At 45.5% G+C, this 27,797-nt stretch overlaps 1 protein-coding gene and 1 non-coding gene across 5 annotated transcripts in view; one reads left to right on the plus strand and one right to left on the minus strand.

Annotated features, from left to right (window-relative positions):
- Positions 1-26,059, plus strand: part of GRHL2 (grainyhead like transcription factor 2) — a 165,953-nt gene extending 139,894 nt beyond the window's left edge. For 3 of the 4 annotated variants that reach the window (XM_027131540.1, XM_027131537.1, XM_027131539.1), the window contains 4 exons: positions 9,772-9,866; positions 12,066-12,151; positions 20,898-20,962; positions 23,054-26,059. In XM_027131540.1, the coding sequence (XP_026987341.1) occupies positions 9,772-9,866; positions 12,066-12,151; positions 20,898-20,962; positions 23,054-23,168 (361 nt within the window). In that variant the 3' untranslated portion in view covers positions 23,169-26,059. The remainder of the gene's footprint in view (positions 1-9,771; positions 9,867-12,065; positions 12,152-20,897; positions 20,963-23,053) is intronic. The other variant, XM_027131538.1, reaches the window with a different exon arrangement.
- Positions 20,161-20,267, minus strand: LOC113633449 (U6 spliceosomal RNA). The gene has a single exon (XR_003438207.1). It is a non-coding gene; the product is annotated as a U6 spliceosomal RNA (small nuclear RNA).
- Positions 26,060-27,797: the final 1,738 nt, after the last annotated feature.

Below are 27,797 nucleotides of genomic sequence, written 5' to 3' on the forward strand. Positions count from 1 at the left end.
TGTTCCCAGTGATGGGAATATTCTGATACTCATGATACTGTTGGCCAGTTCCAGCTCCAGGAAGTTTGTTGAACGGATGTCTGTCTTCTTTTGACCCATTAGCTCTATTTCTGCTCTCTGGATAAGTCTCAACCTTTCCTCCTCATTCAAACAGAGTTTATCTCTCAACATCTTAATTCCCCCTCCAGGGGGTACCACTAGATTTGTTAATAGTCTCCTTAAAGCTGGCTCTCAGAAATACACACGTTCTGAAGCACAGGAGTTGGAGATTATATTGGGATAATTTCTTCTTATGACCTGGATACTGTTTTTCTCTTAAAGCAATCTAGAACTATATTCATTTTTCATCTACATAACATTACTTATATACAACTAAAGTCTTGGTTTGCATTAATTACATGTGTATAACTAAACTCTCTAGATCACTGGTTTTTCAAACTATAGTCAAACCAGGGCTTCCCTATTCTTCCCTATGCAATTAACATATTTACTTGTAAAACATTTCAAAGTGAAGTAAGTGGAGCAGATATTCTTGAGCTCATTTCCTAGAGCAGAGCTCAGGGAACTATAGCCTAAGGGCCAAATCAAGGCCTAATACTTTTTGTACTGTCTGCAAACATTTTTAAATGGTTGAAAACATCCCAAAGAAGAATAATATTGCATGACACTTGAAAATTATGAGGTTCAAGTGCCCATAAATGAAGCTTAATTGGAATACAGCCACATTAATGCCTTGTCTTGTCTCTGGCTGTCTTGGTGCTGCCACAGCAGAGCTGAGTACAGAGGCGCTGCTGTAGTTGCAGCAGAGACCGTCCGTCTAGCCTGGAAAGCCTAAATATTTACTTTACAGAAAAAGTGTGCCACCCTCTGAAGGATAGAGGATCTCAGAAGAGCCTAATAATTCCCTAGTTGGTTAGGAGCAGAGCCTTGTCCAGGATCTGACCTCTAGATTCTGAGTTCCAAATTTTCTAAATACATAATTAGATTGTTCTTTCCGTCTTGGTACAGAGGCGATATATTCCAGGGGTGGGAATGAACAGAAACGCTTAGCACGAGCAATTGTAATCTGTTGTTCACATAGTTTACAAAGGACAGGTTGGTGTCACGGAAAGAACGTTGACTCTGAGCTGAGGAAGCCCGGGTTCTACTCCCGGGCTGCCGCTCACCCGTGTGAAGCCTGGGGCCACCTCCCTGACCTCTGGGCTTCGGTGTCCTCCATCGTAAAATGAGGGTTTTGTATAAGACGATCTGTAAGATCTCTTGTGAGAAAATTAAATGTTATGAATAAGAAGTGCCTGGGACCTAAATGCTCTTGCACGTGCAGGCTGCGCTTGTGAATCTGCCTCAGCGTAACTGTCCTTCCCTGCAAGTCAGCAACATTTAGGTGGCGAATTGGCCTACTTTGACCTCTTCTGGCCTCTCTGTAACAGTTCCCCTCTTTTATTGCAGAATCTTGAGGCCTGAGGCCCAAGGCTCTTACTCTTAACCATCTTCTCATTAGAGTTCGACTGAGCAATATGGGCGGCCTTGGAGCCCAGCGTTAGCACATAGTAGGACTTGGCTATGGTGACATGTAAAAGTGGTAATCGACATTCACTGGACACCTTGGCTAGGCACTGTCCTAAGTGCTTTCTATGGATTTTATTGGATTCTTCCAAAATTCCCATAGGGAAGATGCTATACGTACTTCCACTTTATAATGAGGAAACTGAAACTTCAAAAGATCAGGAAACTTCGAAGCCGCATAGCTGGTGAGTGACAGAGGCAGGATTTGAACTTGGGTCTAGCTGCACTCCCATCGCCTGCCTTTAGCCATCACGCCCCGTCACCTAACCCTCGTAATTCTTGATCTGTGGCTGCCAAGGAATCATCCAGAGACAGGCCCTCATCGTGATGGCTCTCTGGCCTTGACCAAGGCACACTGTTTGGATTTCCGGACCCAGGTTGTGACAAGCCTAGGAGAGTGTACCTGGCGGAGGGGGTCAGTTCACCGAGCCCTGGGGAGAACCACCTTCATGGGCATTCGCTTAGCCTTCATCAGATCAGGACTGTCTGGCCAGTTCTTCTCTCTCCCTGCCAGGCATAAATCAGTTAGTGTTAAAGCATCTAACTGAGTGTTGGAGAGCGTCCTTCAGGCAGCCACCAGCTGGAGGACACAGCCTGCCCAGGTGCACCAGGGCCCTCTCCCAACTACTCCAAAGCCAGAGTGGTGGCCAGACACGGGCTTGTTCATGAGGAGGAGAGCTTTTTGCCCTGAAGCGCCAGCAGTTATAGAGAAACTAGAGAAAACTCGGATGAGGTGGGATGGGGAGCCATCGCCAGCTAGGTACCTGAACGAAATGAAAAGAGGAGCACCTGTTCGCTCCTGCCTCCCTGTCTAGTGATAAGTATTTGGGGTGACTTCTGGTGCTGAATCTGGGGATCACAGACCCCATGCAGGCTTGTTTCCTAGGCAGGGGCTACAACAGATACAGAGGCTTTTGGACACCATCTCTGAGCAGCAGGTCTCTCGCTGCATATCAGTATCAAGCCGGGGAGTTAAAAAAATACTCACATACAGGGACCGTCTCCGGGGAGTTTGACTAAATTGGCAGATGGGTGCAGCTCAGGCATGGAGACCTTTTTAAAGTCCCCAGGTGATTCTAATGCACGCAATGTTTGAGAACCACTGCTCTAGAGCCAGTCAGCCATGATTTGAGTCTTGCATTGATCTTACAAGCTGTGTAACTTAAGATAACAACCTTTTGGGGCCTCAGTTCCCTCATCTAAAAATAGCAAATATTAATACCTACCTGCTAGAATTATTAGAAGCATTAATATGTAAAATGCCCTGACACATGGAAGATGCTTTCAAAAAAACAGAGCTATTATTGTTGCCAAGGTTCCTTTTCAGGCCCTAAATAAATGATACTTCATTGAGAAATGGAAGAGAGGAAGATGAAGAAAAATGGAAAGAAAAACCAGACAAAAAGGATTTTCTGTAGAGCTGAGCCCTTAACCAGGGATTCATGAATGGCTCTCATGGGGAAGAGGGAAGGGCCTTACGCTCCCTGAAACAGTATTTAAATTGATATTCAAATATCATGCATGATGAGAAATTCTATTTCCATTATTTCTGGGGATCTGGTATCCATCTCCATCTGACCTCTAGTTCCTGGAAAACCATTCTTGCCTTAATCCTCTGTCCACACTGGTCCCCACAGAGGTGTCCCCCGTTCCAGTCTATTGTGAGGTCCCCTCAAGTCTAGCAGCTCTGTGGCTTCTGCACTGCATTTGGGGCACAGGGATTCTTGGCAAATTTGGGCATCCTCATGTCTGTTTTTAATCAAACCTTTTATTTCAAGATAATTATTGATTCACATGCACTTGTAAGAAGCCCAACCCCTTTTCTTTCTTTTTTTTTTTTTTTTTTTTGGCCACACTGCTCAGCATGTGGGATCTTAGTTCCCTGACCAGGGATTGAACCCAGGCCCACGGCAGTGAAAGCACCATTTTAACCACTGGACCACTGGGGAATTTCCAGGCCCACCCCCTTTTCAATTGATGTATTTTTATTTTTACTGTTAGATATTGCAGTTAAAAAATCCACCCAATAATACTCAAATCTGCATCAGATATACAAGGAAGATTTTTAGAAAATATTTAAGGAAATGAAAATCATGTTTACCATCCCTCAGAGTAGCAGATTTTTATCAGTTTCTTACATTAGTACCAGTTATTCTTGCTTGTATACTAGTTAGCCATTTTGCAAATTAGAAGATTTGAACTAAAGACTCTTAGAACTAAGCTTTGCCTTTTTTAATAAATTTACCCTACATTTGCCCTCTCTGTTGCTCTTCATTCTTTCCTTTATTTCTCTGTTTCTCTTTGGGATCCTTTTCCTATTTTTTTTTTTAATTGAAGTATAGTTGATTTACAATATTGTGTTAGTTCCTGGTGTATAGCAAAGTGATTGTTATACGTGGGATCCTTTTCCTATTGCCAGAAGAATTCTGTTTAATAATTCTTTTGTTGTGGAACTTTTGGCAAAGAATTCTCTCATATTTGTTTATTTGTTGTAAATGTTTTTATTTTGTAATCGCTTTTCTAGGGTATTTCTGTTAGGTATCAAATTCCAGGTTGGCAGTTACTTTCTTTCAGTTTTGGTTTCCATCATTTTTTGTTGAGAAGTCAACTGTCTTATTGTTGCTATTTGAAATGTAATCTTTTCTTTCTTCCCTTCCTTCCTTCCTTCCTTCCTTCCTTCCTTCCTTCCTTCCTCCCTTTCTTTTTTCTTTCATTTGAGAAAGACCGCTTTAAAATTTTTCTCTCTCAGGTTTTCAAATTTTTTATGATGTTTCTACGTGTGGGTTTTCTTTGTACTTTCTTTTTCCCCCTGCTTGGTATTTTATACCACTCATTGAATCTGTGAGTTGATGTCTTTCATCAGTTTTGGAACATTCTTGGCTGTCATCTCTTCAAATAGTGCTCTTCCCTGTTCTCTCCCCACTCCTTTGAGACTCTAAATGTGTATTAGAGTTTTTTATTCTGTCCCTATGTTTTTTATGTTCTTTTCTAAACTGTCCATCTTCTTTACTCACCATGCTCCAGCCTGGATATTTTCTATTGACCTCTCAAATCCTCTCTTCTGCTAGGTTCAATATACTAAACCCATCTATTGAGTTATTAATTTCAATTATTGCACTTTTTAGTTCTAGGACTTCCACTTAATTGGTTTATTTTAATGAACTTCAATTCTAAATGTCTTGTCATTTATTTTCATGAACATAATAACTGTGCTATAAGTATGTTATCTGGGTGTGTTTCTATTGTATGTTTTTCCCTTGGTCCTGTTTAATATTTGATAATCATTGAATGATGAACAATATGCATAAAAATTATGGAGGCTCTGGATGACCATATTTTTCCTTATGAAGGTTTTCCCTATCTGGTATGTAGCCTTAGTTAACAGATCACCATAACTGAGTCAGGGACAGAACTGACCCAAAGCTGGGTTGCAGTTTATTTTAACCTCAGATGACCTCTAATTCATCCTAACTCCTAGATTGTACCTTTGAGGGACTTTCTATGGGTCTTTTTCCTTCATGGAGCTTGAAGTTCAATTTTTGTCTCCTTAGCATGGAGAGACTACCCAAGCCTCCTCTATGAGTTTCAAGGGCTTTCTGCTTAACTTCTTACTCTCTCATCCTGTGCAGCTTAAAAACTTGGCAAATACCTGGGAAGGAATACTGCAGTGTCTGGCTTACTTCTCTGTGCTTCTCTACTCTCTGGAAGTTTTCCTATTAGTCCTGAATAACTTTGCAGCCCTAAACACCAATTTCTGTTTCTCTAACACCGTAAGATTGCCAAAAGCTGTGCAGACTTCTTTGCCATTAAGTATGTGCCTCTGCTGCGATCACCATCCTCTACTCCCAGCTGAGAAATGGCAAATGCTTCCAGAGGAAAGTGGCCCACTGACTATCAGCTCACCTCCCGCATTTTTCTCCTCTGAGATCTCAGCTCTCAGGTTCTGGCCGACTCAACAGTAGTGTCCAATACCTTCAATAAGATTAAATACATATGTATATATATTTACAGTTACTTACATCGTTCTTGGCTGGAACATTGCTTGGTTTGCCACAAGATACAACATCTTAGCCAGAAACAGAAATATCTGTATTTCCTCTGGGGCCTACTGACCTAGTTATTTACTACTTTCAATTGTAAGCTCTTAACTACCATAATTATAAACATATGTGGGGTTTGTTTGTTGATTTTGGTTTGTGTGTACTGAGTGTGTCAGATGAACTTCTATCAAGACCCTGAACTAGCATTGATTAAAGTCATTTGGGGATGATAGGTTCTTCCCCAGAGTGATTTATTGTTGAAAATAAACTAATTGAGATTCTACTCCATAATGTGAAAGACTTTGTGAGGACTTGAACATAAGAGCACCTCCTCTTTTCTGAGGCTAACAAAGGGTAAGGATGTTAATTTATTTAGGGCAGATGTGGTCATCAGCCTACACAGGCCAGAAGCAGAGTTGTGAACTAGACAAACTATGTCTCCATGGTGCCTGCACCTCCTTTCCATGCTTTATTTTGGTACCTCCTCACCTAGGTACTGATGCCTAGTGTGGTTCAGCCTGATAGGTAGGGCTCAACATTGCCAAGTATGTCCAGAGACAGGCTTCAGATCCAAACACCTTCCCAGTTTTTCTTCTGATGAAACTTAGCCATCCTTTTTTACACCTCAGGGACTTGCTTTCCCTGACATTGACCCCACAAAGCAATGATTTCATATGTTGCTGGAACAGGAGTCCCTCTACATGTTAACATGTTGTGCCCACGGGATGGAGACTGATGTCAGAGAAAGCACCTTCTCCTTGTTCTTGTCCTTTTGTGCTACAAGCCAGTGTAATTGAACAGGACATTAGGAGACCTGAAACCCTTACTCTTTCTATCAATTGGGCAGTCATTTCTGCCCTTTTTTTCTCACCTTGCTTTAAAAAGAAATGAAACCATTGAATTCAGACCACACAAGCTTATTGACTCCTACTGGGTTTATAGATTTGAAAGTGTGAAAAAACATTTCTGAACTCCCAAGAGAAATGTGGTTTATCCAAGATGTTATTTTAATGGCAAAGTTTGTCATGCTCAGAATGGGGTGCTGTCAAAAGTCAACAGACCTGGAAAAATGTAAATAAATCTTTCTTGATGAGAGAAAGAAAATCCCTAGTTTAGGAACCCTAACACAACATGAAAGAGTGTCTGGTGATGTTTCAGGCTATTTACCCATCATTAACCTACTGGTCATTGACAGCAATGTCAATAGATTTTTAATCTTCTGCTCCCAGGGTCATGGTCAGTCCAGCTCCAAGACATGACAGAATAATATGACCCGCTTTTATGGTTTTAAAGAAAAGTGAGGGAAAGATAGAGGGAACAGTGCTCTAAAAACTTATTACCACCTTCAGCTGGGACTTGAGTTTGAGTTTTTCTTCTGGCTATTTCCATAGTTTGACTTACTATGGAATAAAATAGAATGCTGACTCTGAATATCATTTCTCATACCCTCACTCATCATCATCTCAGATTTATCGAGTACTTAAATCCCAGCTCTGAGGAACCCAGCTCCTCAGAGCTGGGTTCTCTCAACAGCCTGTTTCACTGTTTTAGCTGCGTTGCCCTGCATGAGACACATAACGCCCTGAGCCTTAGTTTGGTCATCACCGAAATAGGGATAAGATTGGTCTTTGCGCTGCTGGCTCACAGAGTGTTCATAAGACTTAACTGACCAAGGAGACGTAAAGTGCTTTGATGAAAAGCGTGGTCTTATTAAGGGCTCATAAACATAATTTTGGACCACCTAGAGTAGAAGATGGTAATTTAAAGCCTTGTTGGTTTAATACTTTAAACTATTAGAATTAATAGAAGTACTTTTTGGACTGTCCACAGTTTTATACCATGTGTTCTTTCTACCACTGGACCCCACCATTAGCTCCAGTTGAGAATTGATAAAAAGAACTTCTTAATGACAATGATGCCAATAGGGACTTGGCTTTGGAGCAGGGTTTTTTGTTTGTTTGTTTGCGGTACGCCGGCCTCTCACTGTTGTGGCCTCTCCTGTCGCGGAGCACAGGCTCCGGACGCGCAGGCTCAGTGGCCATGGCTCACGGGCCCAACCGCTCCGCGGCATGTGGGATCTTCCCGGACCGGGGCACGAACCCGTGCCCCCTGCATTGGCAGGCGGACTCTCAACCACTGCGCCACCAGGGAAGCCCCAGAGCAGGGTTTTATATTATCTTGGAAGCTTGGGATTGATATAATATCAGTCTCTGATGCAGGAAGCTTTTCCAACTTTAGCCCTTAAATTGGGCCAAAGTGGTAGTTTGGGCTGTTTGCTATCTGATAGTGAATGGAAACTTTGAGCTCTTTCAAATTGTCTGCCTTATGTACTCTTCCCCGTATGTCTCTTCCTCAAATCTCTCCAACTTTAATTATCACGATCATCACGACCATCATCATCTCTAACTAACACTTCTAGAGTACTTAAAATGTATCAGGCAACTTTGTGAGTTTGAATTTACATTATGTTGAATTCATTTAATCCTCTCAACAGCCTCCTTTTAAAGAGGCTGTTGGCTCAGGGCAGTTGAAGAATTTGTCCATGTTTCCGTAGCTAGTAGATTGCAAAGCAGGGGTTTATTTTTTAAATTTTTAATTGAAATATCGTTGGTTTACTGTGTTGTGTTAGTTTCAAGTGTACAGCAAAGTGATTCAGTTATACATATAATTTTTCAGATTCTTTTCCATTATAGGTTATGGGTTATTACAATGGATTATTACAATAAGATATCGAGTATAGTTCTTTGTGCTATACAGTAGGTTCTTTTTGGTTATCTATATTATATAGAGTAGTGCGTATATTTTAATCCCAAACTCCTAATTTATCCCTCCCACCCTTTCCCCTTTGGTAACCATAAGTTTGTCTTCTATGTCTGTGAGTCTGCAAAGCAGGGGTTTAAACCAAGGTAGTCTGGACCCAGATCTCATGTCTTAACAATTCTGCAGAACTGCCTATCTGGCATTGCTTCATGTGCCTGGTTCCAGGAATCCCCAGAGAGATTAAAGTCTTCTAAAAACCTATACCTGCTCTCTTGAGGGCTTAAAGGACCGTAAGACTCCATGCAGGGGCATTTTCTCAGTGTTTTAGTCAGTTTGGGTTGCTATAACAAAATACCATAAACTGGGTGGCTTAAATAACAGAAATGTATTTTTCAAAGTTCTGGAGGCTGGAAGTCTGAGATCAGGGTACCAGTATGGTCAGTGTCTGGTGAGGACCCTTTTCTGGCCTGCAGATCACCATCCTCTTGCTGTGTCCTCACGTGGCAGAAAGAGAGAGGGTGTCCCTTTCTCATAAAGACACTCCCATCATGGAGGCCCCACCCTCAGGGCCTAATTACCTCTCAATGCCCGGACCTCTGAATACCATCCTCCTGGGGGTTAGGGTTTCAGCATGTGAGTTTGAGGGGACACTCAGCGGCAATGACTTCTCTTCAGTGACAATCTGTTCTTCTAATTTCCTTCCTCTGGAACAGCCCTCCCTTCCCTAGAGTGCCCAGAGAGACAGAGACTTTGGGAGGAAATGCAGAGCCACCAGAACTGGCCAGTTGGGGACCCGTGGGCCCTCAGGGAGGGGGACCGAAACCCTCTCCCATGAGGAAGGGCCGGGTCTAGGGAACCTCAGCCACTGCAGTCTCCTCTGCTCCAAGCTGATGGAGTTGTGGAACAGCAGGAACCGAGGGCAGCCTCATAACTTAGAACCAGCGAGGCAGGCCCGTGCCATTTCCAGAGGTCACGCTGTGCCCTCGGGGCTGGCGAGAAAGTGCGGGACACCCAGGCCCTAGCTAGGTGGGACGGGCTGTGTAACTTGCAGACCACACAAACACAGGGCTCAGGCCCGCGTCCCCAGCCCTGGTCTTCTGAGCAGGAAGGCGGGTTAGGTGCAGAACAGAATGGGTAAAACCCAGAGGCCTCACCTCGGTGGATCCATGTTCAGCAGCAAGGAGGATGTCTCAGGGCCATGCGTGAAAGATACTGGCATGTGTGTTCTGCCCCACATGCAGACTTGGGACCCGTGAGGGGGAGGCACGAGGTTGGTGCGTGGGTCCAGTCGTGATAAGGGATGGCGTAAACAAAGGGAAGAGATAGGGACCGACACATCCATACACCTTTTTGTTGGCACCCCGGGTGCCTTCCTTAATTAACACTTTCTCCTCACCTTTTCTAGCAGCAGTGTCCTTGTGAAACGGATGTTCAGGCCCATGGAAGAGGAGTTTGGTCCAGCACCTTCTAAGCAGATGAAGGAAGAAGGGATGAAGCGAGGTACTGTTCCCGTTGAGGCCCTCCCCCGGTGTTGCTCCAATTAGGAATGGTGGTGGGGACATTTCACTGAGAAGAACCCCCGGCCCGGCCCATGTCCCTGTGGTTCCGTGCTAGCCTGGGGATGCTTTTATTGATCCAGGAAGTCCACAGTCTCCTCCTTTGCTTTAAACCTTATCTTTTTAAACACCCTAAGCAAACATTTATTCTTCCTGGGCACTGATTCTTTCCTTTACCTTGAGGGAAATGTAGTGAATATACTGACTCATCAAGCAGTGAGATACAAGGTTAAAAAGAAGCTCGTGCTGTGTTTGACAATACCCTCTCATAAGCAGCAGCAGCTGAGAATCCTTCAACAGATGCAAACGATTAATCACGGTACAAGTCAGGGAACCTGTTTTCTGTGACATCACAACTTACTCATTTTCTCTCAGTCAGGGATCTTATCCCACTTCACCGAGAGAATGAGAAACGAAGCACAGGCCTGTCAGTGTCTTGCTCAGCATCTCGATGCTGTGCTGATTCATTGTCCCTCCTGGGAGTAAGGGGAAAGGGGAGGTGGTGGCTTTTCTCCCCACATCCTGCTGTAGCCAACACCAAGAGCTTCCAGAGACCTTCTGCTTACAGCACTGGACTTTTAATGAGTCAGGTTACCGTACGTCCACCATCTGCACAGGCTTGAGGTTTTTGTTACTGAGAATTTTTTTTTTTCCTATTTGTTGAAATGGGATTTGCATAATGGTCGAGAGCATCCCCTGGGTAGCCTCCCTCAGCCACATCGAGTCACGTGACCTTGGGAAGGTCCTCTGCACCTTGGAGTCCTCACTTGTAAAATGGGGTGACAGGAGTACCCACGTCACAGAGGGAGGCTTGATGAGTTAATGTATGTAAAACACCAAACTCAAGTGCCCAGTACGTAGTAAGCACTCCATCTTCACTAATATAATTAGTTTTATTTTTAGACCTGGATCTAGTTAAGGAATATTATCATAATTGTGAATGAGTAATGAGCATTTCAGAGTTCAAGGAGTGTAAATACCTGAGTAGTGTTAATTACAGTAGTAATATTTAAACCTGTAAAGGGTTTTCCGGCTTCACAGGCTCACCATCAAATATTCGAGTGCATTTTGAGCTCCATTCCTGCATGCCTTTTATATCTCATCCTTTAGAATGAGGGCAATGTTATATGGAAATCAAGGATCACACGGGCCAAAGTGATAGTAGCTTACATCCCTATTCAGTACATGCTGGCTGGTCCAAAGCTTGTGTTTTTCAGATATTTTGAGGTTGTGAAGTCTGCACAAAAATTGCCATCAGGAATTGCTGTGACAAAATGCAAAGTCACGGCCTTTGAGACATCTCAGTCCTAGGGACACGTGAGGGCACTGCAACCTTCCAGCAGTAGAGAACTCGTTCTCCCGGGAGTGGCTTTCTTTGGAAAAGGACAGTGGAGTTACTGAGCCCCTCGCCTGGAGCTCCTACGCTGAGCTGGGCTTTGAGAGGCACAAGGAGTCAGGGTCAGTGACAGTGCCCGTTGTTTGTTAGAAGTTCTCCAGGACAGAGAATGACTGTAATTATCACCAATGCCGCTGTTTGTTTCGCCTTTGTAGCCACTTCTCAGGGTGGCTCTCCCGAAGTCACGGGAGTCGGTTGCCTTTGTCTGTACAAGCTCTGGGATGCCTGATAATGGTTACTGCTATGTTAGCGGAGTGATTGCTATCCACAGATACACAGTTAATGAGAGCTGCCTCTCTGGGCAGGCCCTGGGGGCGAGCTGTAAGCCCAGCATGCAGGTGTGGCTATCGACAAGCCCAGCAGGAGATGGTGGCACTGCAGCCCATCAACCCGCTGCCATGCCCCCTTTAACCCATTCCAGGGGCTCCTACAGCAGAAGTAGCAGCCACACTATTTTAAAGACAATGATTTTCCAAGAAGAGGTCTGTAAATCCAATGGAAGCGGCCCTCATTTAAATATTGGGCTGGCCAAAAAGTTCGTTCGGGTGGGTCGACCTTTTTGGCTAACCCAATAGAATATGCTTTGGGGTTTCCTTAGGGTCAGCCTCCTGGAAATTACATTTTTCTGTTGGGGGTTACAGGAAGAAGTTACAGGATGTTCATCTGTAACAGCCACTGGTGGGAAGCAGTCTCCTGGGGCAGCTGCGTGGGCTTCGCAGTCACGGCTTCCCGTTCCTTCTCTTTCAGTGCTTTTGTACGTGAGGAAGGAGACAGACGATGTGTTTGACGCCTTGATGTTGAAATCCCCCACCGTGAGGGGCCTGATGGAAGCGGTAAGCAATGAACCCCCTTCAGCCTCCGAGAAACCGGCATGTAGTCTCCTGAGCTGAAATCCATTTATTAAAATGCAGCCTTCGAGATGGCCCTGGAATGAGCTTTCTCAAGGAAAAAGAAAAAGCAGAGATTCATGGGGACACTGATTTCCACCCTGTCTGGCTTATTATTAGCATCTTAAGGAGAAGGAAACTTTGTAAAACTGCCAATTCCCTGTCAGTTTAAGGCTAATCAGAGTAAGATGCCACAGAGAAAGTTTAAACTGTGAGTTTCCATTTGTCTCTGCATGAAACCAAATTAGATACGTTTAACTTCCAAATCTATACAGAACAAAAACGATTAGGAAGTGTCTTGCCAGCTGCGATAGTGTAATCCAAAATAAAATATGACCTCTTTTGGTTAAGAAAAAAATATAAATTGCAGAGCTATAAAATGATTTAAGTAAGATTCTGAAATCTCTCCTTCCCTCTTCATCCCCTGTTTAGTCTAGCATTACCCAACCTGGGCTCAGGAAGTTATTTTATGTTTTATCCATGTATTATCCATCTGAGTATGACTCTACATTGAAAATGATATCTGACTCCCCTGTACAACCATGTTGTAGAAGATCCAGGGTTTTTGTGGTGATGAAGACAGCAGGACTGCCAAGGGACAGTCTAGAATTTTTGTTGGTCTGGAAAACTGCTGCATTGAAACAGCATATTGGGCTATGGAGTAATATGTGAAAATGTGTAGGACAGTGACTATAAGTGGAATCATACACTATGTTGTCTTTTGTGGATGATTTCTTTCACTTTGCATAATGTTTTTGAGGTTCATCTATGTTGTAGTATGAATCAGTACTTCATTCTTTTCTATGGCTGAATAATATTCCATTGTATGGATATACCACATTTCGTTTTTCCATTCACCAGTTGATGGACATTTGGATTCCCCCCCCCCCCACCTTTTGGCTATTGTGAATAGTGCTGCAAAGAACATCCAGGTACAGGTGTTTGTTTGAATACTTGTTTTCAATTCTTTGGGGTGTATACTGAGGAGTGGAATTGCTAGCCAGACACGTAAGGTCACATTGTATAATCATACAATTTATAGGACATATCAAGAACAGGCAAATCCATTGAGACAGAAAGCAGATTAGTTGTTGCCAGGAGTTGGGTGAAAAGTGAATGAGAAAAGTCTACTTAGTGAGTTTCCTTTTGGGGTGATGAATTGTTCTGGAACTACATAGTCCTGACGTTTGCAGAACATTGTGAATGTACTAAATGCTACTGAATTGTACACTTTAAATGGTTTAAGTGGGGAATTTATATGATATGTAAAAAAATTATTTATTTGTTCATCTGAAATTTTTTTTAAAAAGCACAAGAATGTTACCAATGTGGTTGGCATTGTTAGGCAATTCAGAGCAGGGCATGCAGGACCACCCTCTAAGAAACACCTGGCTGGAGGGTTTGGTAATCTCTTCTGTTCTCAGGATCTGTCATTGGCATGGCGTTTGTTGTTACTGAATCTGCCCCCCACCCCATAAAGGGAAAACAAAACCAGAAATGAACACAACAAAAAGTATCATCTATCTCTCTTCAAATGAACTAGGATTTTTTTAAATAACCCTAAAATGACTGGAAGATTGATTTATGAGCTACAGAAGCCCTTTGAACAAATTTCATACCTTTAATCTGGCCTTTAAGATCATATTACTGAAACTGACTTACCTAGGATGGTGGTGAAGCTGAAAATTACTTTAGCAGCTGTTTTGAACGCATATTCCCAGTCCTCAACCCCAGATTCCCTTTCTGCTGAAGTGGAGGTGGGGGAGGGCGGTGGAGCAGCAGGAATCTGCATTTTTTTTTTTTTTTTTTTGCGGTACGCGGGCCTCTCACTGTTGTGGCCTCTCCCGTTGCGAAGCACAGGCTCCGGACGTGCAGGCTCAGCGGCCATGGCTCACGGGCCCAGCCACTCTGCGGCATGTGGGATCCTCCCGGACCGGGGCATGAACCCGTGTCCCCTGCATCGGCAGGCGGACTCTCAACCACTGCGCCACCAGGGAAGCCCAGGAATCTGTATTTTTAACAGTTTTTCAGGGTATTCTGACATCAGCCAGGTGTGAGAACCACTGACCTAGACCAATTCTGAACTGATTCATTACGCCTTCTTCCTTGGTGTCTTCCTTTCCTGTTTGTGACATCTGGCTAGTTCTACAAGTGTTCTGTAGCTGTGGTCTCGCTGGATCACAGTGGGGTTAAATGTCACCTTCACTTCCACCCAAACAATCCCTGAGTTAACTCTGCTTTTTTGTTTCTCTCTTCCCCAATTTGTTTCTCTCTTCCCCCAGGGGCTTTGTCTCTTGCTGTCTTCTGTGTATCCCCAGGTGTTTGAGCATATATATTTGTTGACTGAATTGAGCATCCACTGTGTATGTACCACCATGCCAAGTGCTATGGGTGGCATGTATTTCACATGCATTGCTTCACTTGAGCTTCACTATAGCCCTGTGAACTTGGCAGGTCAGATGTCATCACCGTCATTTACAGATGTGGGGTTTCCTGAGCTCCACAGAGAGGCAGAGCCAGCTTAAGCCCTTGAGCAACTTAAGTCCACTTAGGGAGACGTCCACACATGAAAAGTTATTGCAAGAAGAATAACCATTCCAAGTCACAGCTCACAACAACTAAAGGAAAGAAGCTTAGGCAATAGTAAGCCATCAGGCAAGAAGTAGTGTGTATGATGGTTGATCCCACACAGTCAGGGTTCAAATCCTAGCTCTGACACTTCAGAGTAGTGTGACCCTGGGCAAGTTACTCAACCTCTCTGTACCCCAGGTTCATCGTTTCTGAAATGAGAGTAATAATAATATGGGATATTATTATGAAGATAGATACTGATAAAATGAGATGTAGTGTTGTTTCGAGGATTAAATGAGTTCCTATACAAGGTGTTTAAAGTAACACATAGAAACACTGTATATAGGGAGTTCCCTGGTGGTGCAGTGGTTGAGAATTCACCTGCCAGTGCAGGGGACACAGGTTCGATCCCTAGTCCGGGAAGATCCCACATGCTGCGGAGCAGCTAAGCCCATGCGCCACGACTACCGAGCCTGCGCTCTAGAGTCCGCGAGCCACAACTGCTGAGCCCACGCGCCACAACTACTGAAGCCCATGTGCTCTAGGGCCCGTGTGCCACAACTACTGAGCCCGTGTGTTGCAACTACTGAAGCCCACATGCCTAGAGCCCGTGCTTCACAACAAGAGAGGCCACCACAATGAGAAGCCTGCACACCGCAAGGAAGAGTAGCCCCCGCTCGCCGCAACTAGAGAAAGCCCGCATGCAGCAACGAAGACCCAATGCAGCCAGAAAAATAAATAAAATTTTAAATACAGAAACACTGTATAAATGAAAATATATATATATATATATATATATATATGTGTGTGTGTGTGTGTGTGTAGTAGACGGCTGTAAGTGCTATGGGGTGGAGAGGCAGATTGAGATTCCCTCAAGCCAAAGGGGCTAGAGAAGGGTGTTCTCCCCTGGTGAAGCTGGCTGGGTGCACAGGGAAAAGGTGGCTCGTGGCCCCGGTAGCACCCCCTTCTATGCAGCTGAGTCATTCATGCATGGAGATGCAGGCCTGTCCTCCCCAATTCTATTGACAGGTCAAATGTAGCCACCTAGGAAGTATTTATAAGCAAGAGCCACCCCTTTTCCAAAAGTGCACCTTAGGGGCTTCCCTGGTGGCGCAGTGGTTGAGAGTCTGCCTGCCGATGCACGGGACACGGGTTTGTGCCCGGGTCTGGGAAGATCCCACATGCTGCGGAGCGGCTGGGCCTGTGAGCCATGGCCGCTGAGCCTGCGCGTCCAGAGCCTGTGCTCCACAACGGGAGAGGCCACAACAGTGAGAGGCCCGCGTACCGCAAAAAAAAAAAAGTCATCGGCCTCCAGAGCTGGCAGTTGTGTTGGATGCCTCTAGACCAGGCAGACAGAGTCCTACATTGGTGAAAACCAATGGAAATCTCTAGTTCTGCCTGTCACATATCTGAGGTTTCTGGGCAAAGAGAACTCTCCACAAAGTAAAAGTCTAAAAGTTCCAGATCGTCAGCTAGCCAGTAACACACTGATGAGATATGTCCAAGACCTAGGATCCTCTTGGGCATCAGGGAAGTCTTAGGGGGTCCTTAAAAATATTGATCATGAGCTTTTAAAAATGATGGACATATACGAGCAGTTCAGACTACTTGAAAAACACAAAGAAAAAACCAGGCAGTCCTAATGCCCCCGCTCTGAGAACTATCACGAAGCGTGTGCTTGCCATGCACACGGAAGGGGAGTGTTGTGGTGACACCATCCAGCTCCTGGGCAGAAGGATTCCTTCCGTAATCTCCCGACAGATGGCCAGCTTCCTCCACATGCTATCCTGCACGGTCTCACTTCTTTCCAGGCTTCTGGATTTGGCAAAGCCCACTTCCTTGCCTGGCGTGGAGGCAGAGGACGCTGTGTTAGGGTGGCATTTTATCCAGCTGCCTCTGCCTTTGCCTTTGACAACTGCACAGAGGGCAGGGCTTTGTCCTCCTGGAGACTGTTGCCCTCGGCAGCCTGATGCCCGTGTCAACTCTGCCAGTTGCTTCTTGGTACTGGATGGGGTCCATGAGCCCTGCTTCAAACAGGCCCACCATATGCCCCTTTTCTCTATGAGCTTAGAATCTGAAACCCGACTGCCAGACTGTTACCTTTTAAATCCTGTCTCTGCCACTTCCTAGCTGAGGGACCCTGATTACTTACTGAGTGTTAAGCCTGAGTTTCCTTGCCCGGAGAAACAGGTCTCCTAAAAACACCTATTCTGTTGCAATGATGTGAGAATTGAGCGAGTTAATAGATGCAGGACTCCCTGTGCTGATATGCTAAGCACTTAGTAAGCACTCAGTGAATGCTGGCTGCTGCCGCTACTTCCGGCAGATATGCAGGTTTATGCAAATTTCCTGACTGTTATCAACTGAACTGTGAGCTGAGGTATATGCGTTCATGCTTTGGGAAAAACTGGGAGTCAAACCCCTGAAAAGAGAAGATCCAAGAATCAGATTCACCTCTCTTTCAGAAAAGGGGGACTAAGAGATACGAACTTGCTGATGTTGAGTCAAAAAAGGAACACACTTTATTTTTCCATTTCATTTTAAAAAGAAGTTCCAAATGACACCAACCAAAGTTCAAAACCCAACGCTTGCAGGCCAAGCAACTCACAACGATAAATGTTTTGGTTTTTATTTATTTTACTTTGCAGTTTCCTCTTTCTCTTTAGTTTTGCAGTTGGATTAAGTCACTGTTTTTCATCTTTTCTTGAAAGTTATTCTTTACTTTCCCTAAATTGTTTCAGTCTCTTCTCCTTATTGCTCTGATTCCATTATGTTCTTTTTACTTCAAGAATCCTTATTTAACACTTATTTCACATTCCCAGTCCATTTAACTATATATAGGTAGTTATACATACCTATAACTCTATATACGGACCATATATATCTATATGTATATACATTATGTATGGATATATAACTATAGATCTATAGTTATATAGAGTATATATAGTCTGTCTGCGCGTGCGCGCGCGTGTGTGTGTGTATACGTATATATATATTTATGGTACAACACTGATTGCTTGTTTTCTTCCCCCTTTGCTGAAGTCTTTGTTTTGATGCATATGCTAGAGTTCTTTTGTGAGTATTTTCCTCAAATGGGATATTTGGGTGAAATGCATTTCTTATATGCCATTCTTTAACCTGAGAAGTGAGGGAGAGCTTGTTGGTGTACAGAATTCTTGGGGTAAAGTCCCTTTTTTCAGTAGTCTGTAGGGGTTATTCCGGTTTGGTTTCTAGTGCTACAGATGAGAAGACTGAAGCCAGGTTCATTCTTTTTCTTTTCTTTTTTTGGTAACTTGTACTTTCTGTCTGGGAGGTTCCAGGATGTTGTATTTTCATTACCCTTGGAGATCTGGCACGTGGCCAGATGCATGGTTCTTTTCTCATTGCTCCTTCCTGGGATTCAGGATACCCCTCCTATCTAAAAACATGGGTCTTTCCTCTGTTATTTGTCTAATTGTTTCCTCTTCTCCATTTGCTCCTTTTTCTCTGTCTGGGACTTTGGATATAGTCACATCAGGTATAGCTGTCTCTATTCTTCAAACCTCTCTTTTTTTTCCCTTCATGATTTCCATCTATGCTATGTGTCTTTGCTCTGCACTTGAAATGGTTTTTCTAATCTATCTTTCCTAACGCCGATTGGTTTGCTGGATCGACCACCTGGCCTTCAATTCATTTATTGACCTTTACAGAATTTTTAGTTCAATAATCATATATTTAGATCAGAATTTTATACTTGTGTGCTGTACAGCAGTCTTCATAAGTGCTCTTTTATGTTCTGTTCACACAGATGCCGTCCACATTAAGTTCTGTCCATTTTCTTTGCTGCCCACAGGCCGTGTTATTCTATGTGCTGGGCTCATTTGGGCTCCAGTATGGCCACGAGGCAGTTCCATCAGTGACGGAGCAGTGATGTGCGACAGGCAGGCCACTTGTTTCCCAGTCTACCTTTGCTGTCTCAGTCCTCAGCCCACCTGTTCTGCTCCTTTGGGGCTTGGGGGAGGGGGTGGGAGTTCTTCCTGTGCAGTGTAAGGGATGGATGGGTGGGAATCCGATTCTCTGGAGAATAAGCTCTTCCCAGAAGCCAAACCTATCCCACCTTTGTCCCAGGGCTCTTTGGCTTCTTTTCCTAGGCCCTGCTAGACTGCCCAGTAGTCCAAGTCCCAAACCTCACCTGCCCTAGCTGTTTGTGAGCCCTGCCAGCCACTGGGCTCACAAGAGGTGGGTGGATTGGATTTGGGAGAGAAAAAGCATTTTGGGTAGGTGTCTCCAGAATCCATCTCTAAACTATTATTATATTACTTTATAGTTTTATATTTATAAAGCTGAATCATGGTCACTGTAAAAATAAATAGCACAGAATTGTACAATGTGAAAAGAAGAAGAATCTCCTTGTTTCTGTCCATTCTTCCAGGGTAGCCACTGCTAATAGACTGGTGGGTCTTTCAGATATTTTCTATTTACTTACATATATTTTTTAAAAAAAATACAAGTGGGATTACACTATATACAGTGTTTTGCAATTTGTGTTTTTTCACTTAGTATGTTAAGGACATTTTTTTCATATAGGCGTCCTGCATTTCTTTTAATGGTTGCATGACGGCGTGGTTTTCAACTGTGCAAATATCAAAATGTGCTTAATGAATGTTTGTTATACACAGTTAGCTGTGTTATGAACAGTGATGCTTTGAAGAGCTTTGCATACATCTGAGTGTATTTCTGTGCACCAGATTACTAGATGTGGATTATTTGGGTCAAAAGATATATGCCTTTTAAATTTCAATAGCTTCTGCCAGATTTCCCTCCGGAAAGGTTGAGCTTGTTGCTCTCCTATCTATGGGCTATGAGAGTTGCTGTTTCTTATCCTTTGGCTGGCACTGTATTATCAATTCTTCAGTTTTTGTTAGTCTCATAGATTAAAGGTAGTATCCTGCTGTTGTTTTAATTTGAATTTTTAAATTAATAGTGAGGTGGTGCATTTTCTTATTTGCTTATTGTCCTATTGTATTTTTTCTGTGAATTACTTCTTTATGTTGTTGCCTTCCTTTTCCCATTGAATTGTTAGTCTTTTTCCTTCTTTTAATTGAAGCATGGTTGATTTACAATATTATGTTAGTTTCAGGTGTACAGCAAAGTGATTCAGTTATACGTATATATTTTTTCAGATTATTTTCCATTATAGGTTATTTGTAAGGTATTGAATATAGTTCCCTGTGCTATACAGGGTCCTATTGATTATCTATTTTATATACAGTAGTGTGTATCTGTTAATCCCAGACTCCTAATTTATCCCTCCCTCCACCCCTTCCCCTTTGGTAACCTAAGTTTGTTTTCTATGTCTGTTTGAGTCTGTTTCTGTTCTGTAAATACATTCATTTGTATTAAAGAATATGGGCCAGTTCATGAACTTGCACATTATCCACGTGCAGGGTCCATGCTCGTCTTCTCTATATCGTTCCAATTTTAGTATATGTGCTGCCAAAGGGAGCATGTTAGTCCTTTTTTTTTATTTGGAGGTGTCCTTTCTAACTTAAGAAAGTTTAGTTCCATGTCTGTCATTTGTGTTGCACAAATGTTTCCCAGTGTATTGTCTGTCCTCAGCTTTCTGGGTGGTTTTGCCTATACTGGTATTTTTCATTTTATGCTGCTTTATCTACATTTTGGCCTTTTTTCTTCAGGTTTCATAGCTGGCTTGGCATCTTCCTTACTTAAAGATGATATCTGTACAAAGAATTGATTCATGGTGTCTTCTTGCATGGTTTCATCTCTTCCCTGTAAATCTTTGGTGATATTTATTTTGATGGAAGTCGTGGAGAAGGGATCTGACTTGTTAATTTTTTTCTATATGGCTACCTATTTAATCCAGCATCATGATTAGAGTCCATCTTTTTCTGACTGACCTGAAATGACACCTTCATCATAGATTAAATTCTCCTGTGGGTGAATTTTTTGTTGACTGATTTATGGTTTGTCCAAAGAAATGAGCCTTTTTGAGAGTCTGACTCATGAGTGAAGACCACTGGCACCCAGAAACATTTCCAGGACAGTGAAGTTGGAATTTTCTCTCGTCTCCGCTTGGCTCCCCTTCTGCACTCACCTGCCTTTTTGTTATTGGTTGCAGATATCTGAGAAATACGGGCTGCCCGTGGAAAAGATAACAAAGCTTTACAAGAAAAGCAAAAAAGGGTAAGAAAGAAACGGAACTTAAATTGATTTCCCAATCAGATATGTCTATACAGTGCCTTTAAAAAAAAAACAAGATGGTGCCCGTCTTTCGTTAGTTCTGTTGTCTGCCTTTTATAAAAATCTGTCATCCTTCCAAAGACATGCTGAGCAGCTTACGTGTGCCACGCATTTTGAAGACCTTTAATGAGAGAGAGTGGGGGGCGAGAGTGCATTGTCATGACATCAGCTGAGATGCCCCCCTCCAATGACAGGATCAGTGGGTAGAATAGAGGGGTCTGGAAGTGGTGAGAGTGGCCCTGGGGACAGTGGCAAGGTCGCCCTTCTGCGGAGAGCAGAGTTTATAGGGAATCACGTGCTGCTCTTGGGGCTGGTTTCAGGGCAGCACGGTAGGAATACAAAGGATTCAGGGCATAGAGGATTCTTCTGAGGTCATTACTAACATAATGATCGAAATGATTACTGGACCTGCTTGTTCTCACTGTTAAGAACGACAGCTCTCATTTATCTGGTGCTCAGTAGGTCCTGGGTCCCCTGCTAAGTGCTTTATGTGTATTGTTCTATTGTTCCTCACCACTCAGTGAGGTAGATTCTTATCCGTAATTTATTGCTGATGGAGGCTAAGCAACTTGCCCAAAGTCTCATGTTCAGTAGGTGAGGCGCAGATTTAACCCAGGTCCGTGGCCCCAAAGACCTAGTGTTTAGCACGCACGTCTGCTGTCTCCAGCCCTCCCAGGGCCTCCTGTGTATGAGGCTCCAAGTTTAGTTGCCACGGAGCTGGATTTAGTGCCAGGAGAGGGTCTCCATTAGAGTCAGCTTCTGGAGCTATCTTCTTACAAAAAGCAGAAGATAGGTCTTTAAACTCTTCTCTGGGCCTCTTTCATAAAGGAAATTGATTATCTGGGATACTCGGGCTTTTTGAGTGATGTGGTCTCTCGGTTAATTTGGAGCCAAGCAGGAAACCCTTTCCACTTGAGCCCTGGTTGAAAAGCTCACTAAAATGCATGTTACAGTTCTTTCCAAAGTCAGTGCAAGAGGCTGAGTGTATTCCTTCGCTGGTGAGATTTGAGCGGTGTCTCAAGGTCTCACGTTGAGCAGAAACCCTCAGTGTCGACGCACATGCCGATGGTACCATTTCACTTCCACTGAGCCCTGTCTCAGGCCCTGGGCTACATACTTTAATCCTAACAACCACCGTCTAAAGCAGGGTTGTTATTCTTGTTTCTGCGGAAAGGCTAAACAACTTGCCTGATGACACATAGCTGTAAAATGAGAGTCAGTCAGTTCTCAAACCAAGATCTGTCTGACTTCAGAGAAGGGGATTGGTTAAAGGACTTCTAAATCACAGACAGGCCCTGGAAGTTGTTGGTTTTCTTAAAACCAAACCCAACACAGATGGTTAACCAAGGAGTAGGTCACATGTGGTACAAGTATGAACTTCAGAGTGAGGCAAAGCCAGTTTCAAAACCTAGCTCAGCAGTGAAGCAGCTGAGTGAACCTGGGGACACGATCTCACCTTGCTGAGCTCAGGTTTCCCATTTGCAACGTGGTGATGACCGCACCTGCCTTCAAGGTTGCCCTGAGGACTGAACACAAGGTCTCCAAAACACTGGAACACACTACACGCTTGAGGAAGGGTACCTGCAGCTCTTGTTTATTTTCCTCTTCTCCTAAGTGTGGAGTACTTTTTTAAAATGCATTTTCAAGAGGCAATATGGTTTAATGAAAATAGTTCGGGGACCTGGCCCTGTCAATAGCTAACTTTGTGATTTCAGGCTCTGTTAACTTCTGGGCTGTACTTTACCAATCTAGAAAGCAAAAGGTTTGGGTTGAATGAGCTCTGAAATCCTGTTTCATAAGGAGCTAGTTCTGAGAAAGCGAGGTTTTGCTTTCCTCAAAGTGGCTTCTGGGGGCCAGTTTGGGGGCCGCTGCAGAGTGGGAGCCTCTCTCCCTGCCTGTCTCCTCTCCCCTCCAGCCCCCGCCCCCCTCCCTGGCCTCCCTTGCAAAAGCACGGCTGAGGGAGCCCCCAGCCGGGAGCCTGCCCTTGCACCGAGCGCCTTGGTCACGGCATCTCTGTTCCCCCATCCCCGGCAGCATCCTGGTGAACATGGACGACAACATCATCGAGCACTACTCGAATGAGGACACCTTCATCCTCAACATGGAGAGCACGGTGGAGGGCTTCAAGATCACGCTCATGGAGATCTGAGCCCTGCTCCGGGCAGCAGCCCTCAGGGCCTTTCTCCCCGGGGCAGCCGGAAGCCCGGGCCCTGCAGACCCACCCAGCCCATCTCACAACTGCTGTTACACGACCGACCGCGCTGGGGAGCGGGCCGAGGCCCGAAGCCCCGTGTTTGTTTGGTCCGCCCGCCGGCTCCTGCCATGGAGCCGCAGCCCAAGCACCTCGGGAAAGGGTCTTGCGCCTGTTGGATCCTTATTTATTGTCCACCTTTCTCTGGAGCCCAGGGCCCAGGCCCGCCAGGGCTCTGCAGGTCACTGCTGGCTCCAGGGGCCACCGTCCAGAGCCCTCCCCTTCAATCCATTCATCCCGAAGGGCCTGAGGATGCTCGCCCCTGCTGTCTCACCTCCTTACGTCTCCTGAGTGGACGGACAGAACGAGCCATTTCCTTCATCAGAGGTCGGGGGAGAGGCGGACGCCCCTTCCTGGTGAGAAACCTTCAGGCTGCTCGGGGACGGTCATCTCGCCGATACCCCCAGGGGTTCCCGGTGAGTGGCCAGCAGGCCGTGTACAGGAAGACATTCAGCCACTGTGTAATTAGTAAGTAACCTAGAAGGTGTGCCTGGCTACCCGTGTACATAGTGTTTATAATATGGCAATAATATATTCTACCTGTGCTATGTGGGCATGTTTACTGCCACTGGCCGGGGGAGGCACATACCTGGAGACCCTGCTTTCTCCAAGAGGCTTCTTCGGGGTGTCAGGTGACTGCGGTGGGCGCCGAGACAGCTACTCCCGTGGGCACGCGCGGGGCCTCGGTCCCTGTCCGCAGAGGGCGCCCTGTTCCCTTTCCACGGGCACTGCTCGCCCCGGAGGCCACTGAGTTTATCTCACGGCGATGCGCTTTGCCTGGCCCTCCCTCTGAGCTGTCTCGTGGCAAAGGTGAGATTGTCTGAGGCCCCAGCTCCTCCTGCTTTGGTGTCGGCACCGCCTGAACTTTCTGGAGAGACCGCAGCGGGGTTGCCACTAGGGCCCCGTCTCTTGGGCCCGCTGCAGAACTCCTTGGCTATCGTGAGGATCCTGGCCACTGCGAGTGCCTCGCAGTTTACAAGCACGTCCTTCATCACAAGCGGGCCCCTTAAAGCCCAACTGCGGTCCCGAGAGCGAGGCTGACAGTTCAGCTCTGGGTCTCCAGGCCACGGCTGCCTCCCGGGGCTCAGCCGGCACGGGAGAGGCCGGCTCCGCCGCCTCTGCTCCCGGATGCTGGATGTGGAGGGAGCAAGCGAGGATGCCCCGAGAACCCTGGCTCTTCGGAAAGCAGCGTCCAGAGGAAGACGGAGAGGCGGTTTGCCCTTCTGCTGGCTGCCCTAGCAGATGAAAAGAAACGCTTCCCCAAGCGATCACGATGTCATGGACCGGCCAGGCCACAGCTCTCCTTGAGGGGACAGGAACGTGGTCTAGGGGTCTGTGTTCACCTTTGTGGGTTGAAGCGCTAGCTTTCTACTAGCGAGCACACCCTCCACCCAAGGTCCCAGGTCTAGGACAGGTTCACTGTAAGGACCCATTTGTTGGTAAAGCACTTTGATGTCTTACCTGGGGGCTTTCTCTTCAAGGGCTCCCTGCCCTCCCACCCCATTGCCCCTGAGGCCCAGAGCTGGACGGAAGGGCTGCCTCCAGTCCAGCTGTTTGTCCTGGAGGCTGCAGAGGACTTGAATGGAATGGTGGGCAGGTGCAGAGCCTAGGAAGATCTCTGGGTGTGGTGAGCAGGCACCTTTCCGTGTCTTCTGGACACATCACCCCTCTCCGTGGTGCCAAAGGTTACATCCTGGATTCACCTCTGCTCCCGTCTGTCGCCGCCTCCTCCACTCTGTGACTGCCATGCCCTGGACCGGCATCTTGGGGACCCTCCTGGGTACTAATGGGGCTCACTGTTGGGAGTGCATGAGGTACAGTGCGCCTCCCATGCTCCTTGCCTGAGGGCTGGTTCCAGACGTGATCGGCAGATGTAATGGCGAATACTCCTGGGCCGGGGCACAGCACTCCAGAATAGGAAAAAGAGAAAATCTTTGGCAATCTGACACGGGTTACCAAGCCTTCTCTCTCCAGCCTCTGTGGAAAAAAATGTTGGCTAATCCTGCCCTAGGCAGAAGATAAATCAAAGAGGCTTTTGCCTTTGTCCCAGGTCCCTGGGCAATGATCGCGGTGACCACTGCCAGAACAAAGCCTATGAGGTCAGTGCCAGCAAAGGGTGGTGCAGAGTGTCCTCTCATTTGATCTGTCCCCATCTTACCGTGTCCCCTCTGCGTCCTTGGTGTGCCCATGGCTTAGCTTCGATGTGGCCTTCACTATGTATATGAGCAGAGCTTTGATGAGCAAAATTGTCCAAGAAACACACTCCAGAGAGATAGGAAAACTTGCCTCCTCTTCTTTTTTTGTCCCTTGATAAATAAGCTTTAAAGAAAAAATTCACGTAAGACGAGGGACATGTGAAACAAGTGTTTTTCTTATACTTACCCAAATTGCTTAGACTTTATGGGTGTTTAGGAATTGGGTCCAACAGAAAAATGCAGTCGGGTATCATCTTGGAATTGGATCCTAAAAGACTAAGGCACGTCCCTGCCCAGAAACTTAAGAAGCATGAACTGAATCAAACATTTATTTTCCTTCTTATTTAAAATTACGCAAATGCAACAGAAGCAGAGGGCTTGTGCCAAATTCTAAAAACAGCCCTTTCTTAAAGACAAGCAAGGAAGACTGCTAGATGGACAATTTGCTCTCGTGTTTAAAAAAAAAAAAAAAAGGCAAATGTAACTTAATAGTTTTGTAAATGGGAGAGGGGGAATCTATAAACTATAAATACAGTTATTTTATTTTTTGTACATTTTTAAGAAGAAAAAAATAAATATTCCTAACAACTCAAATGTCTGGTGTTCTCGGTGAGGTTGGTATTGGGGCTCTTTGCCTGACTGGAAAGAAGCCTCTGTGTGAGCGGGGAAGGTTCTAGGCTCCCCTTGGGCACCTCAGGTCCTGGGCTCCAACAAGCAGATGAAACTCTTCTGGTTGCTTTGTTGTGCCCAACCCCAAGGTTAAATGAGAAGAGGGCTGAAGACATCACGAGGCCTTTGGTGTGACCATGACCAGCATGGCTATTCTTCCAGTTCCCAGGGCAGGGAGTAGGCTCTGTCCATCTGCATTTGCCTTCCTCACGCCCAGCTCCCTCACCGCCACTTAAACGTACCACCAGAGCCTTCCCGTCCCTTAGTTCATCTCGCCCACCTCTCCACAGAGACTAAAACCACATGGCTGAAACGCCAACCTCATCATGACAGTCTCTTGCCCTGGAACCCACAGCCTCGCTAGTATCTGTCAGCTCAAATCCCAGTATTTCTTTTTTTTTTTTTTTTTAAGTGTGGTGTGCTAATTCCCATGGAACAAACTTTGATCACTGGGAAACTGAATATGGGAGGGAGAAAGTAAGTATCCCTGACCCCTTCTTCCTCTTTTCCATGGACAATTCCAACCTTACAGCCACATGGCTCATCTGAAGAAGCCCTGTAGGGCCAAGCAGATGCTTCCGCTGAAGGATTTCCTTTTTTTTTTAACATCTTCATTGGAGTATAATTGCTTTACAATGGAGTGTTAGTTTCTGCTTTACAGCACAGTGAATCAGTTATACATATGTTCCCATATCTCTTCCCTCTTGCATCTCCCTCCCTCCCACCCACCCCTCTAGGTGGTCACAAAGCACCGAGCTGATCTCCCTCTGCTATGTGGCTGCTTCCCACTAGCTATCTATTTTACGTTTGGTAGTGTATATATGTCCACGCCACTCTCTCACTTTGTCACAGCTTACCCTTCCCCCTTCCCGTGTCCTCTTACCCCTAGGTTCTTCATGACCGTTTTGTTGTTTTTTCCTTAGATTCCATATGTGTGTGTTAGCATACGGTATTTGTTTTTCTCTTTCTGACTTACTTCACTCTGTATTCAAATCCCAGTACTTCTCGGCATTTCCTCAGTGGCCACGCACACTCCTTCAGCCATCCTCCACGATTAGCTCCCGAGAGCCTCTCTGTTCCAAACAAGGAGCGCTTCTATGTTCTTCCACCTGTCTGTCTGTCCACGTCCACAGCTTTCAAATCTTGGCTAAAAATTCGCCAGGGAAAGCTTTCTCTGACCAACTTTGACCCCCTTGGCATCCTCGGCAGCCTCCGTGCTTGGACCAGTGGGCAGCAAAGAGGTCAGGAGAAGTGCTCGTTGAGGAGGCTTCTGGAGAGATCCTGGGATTAGAAATGGGCCAAAGGCCTCTTTGCCACGATCCGTGTTCCGCAGTCTCAGTAGGAGGTCTGAATGTATTCCCCACAGGCCCGAGGACGTCCTGCCGGGCATGCACTGGTCTCCACATCTCCCCTGAGGCAGTCCTCCCTTGACCCATTGCTGCCATAGTCCTGCTGTGAACTCTGCTCCCCATGTGTGCCACACACACACACACACCCCACCTCCCTGTACTGGGACTCCGGGTAGGTAAAGCTGTCAGGGCCACAGGGTCAAGTACCAGCTCTTGCCTTCACCGCTATGCCAGCTCAGCTCAGTTACTATGGACCGGGCATCGTGCCCGGTGCTGGGGAATAAGAGGCACATTAGATGCAGTCCATCCTCAGA

Source organism: Aethalodelphis obliquidens, unplaced genomic scaffold, assembly GCF_003676395.1.
Source record: "Aethalodelphis obliquidens isolate GAN/ISIS:26980383/991018 unplaced genomic scaffold, ASM367639v1 scaffold39, whole genome shotgun sequence".
Classification (NCBI taxonomy): Eukaryota; Metazoa; Chordata; class Mammalia; order Artiodactyla; family Delphinidae; genus Aethalodelphis; species Aethalodelphis obliquidens.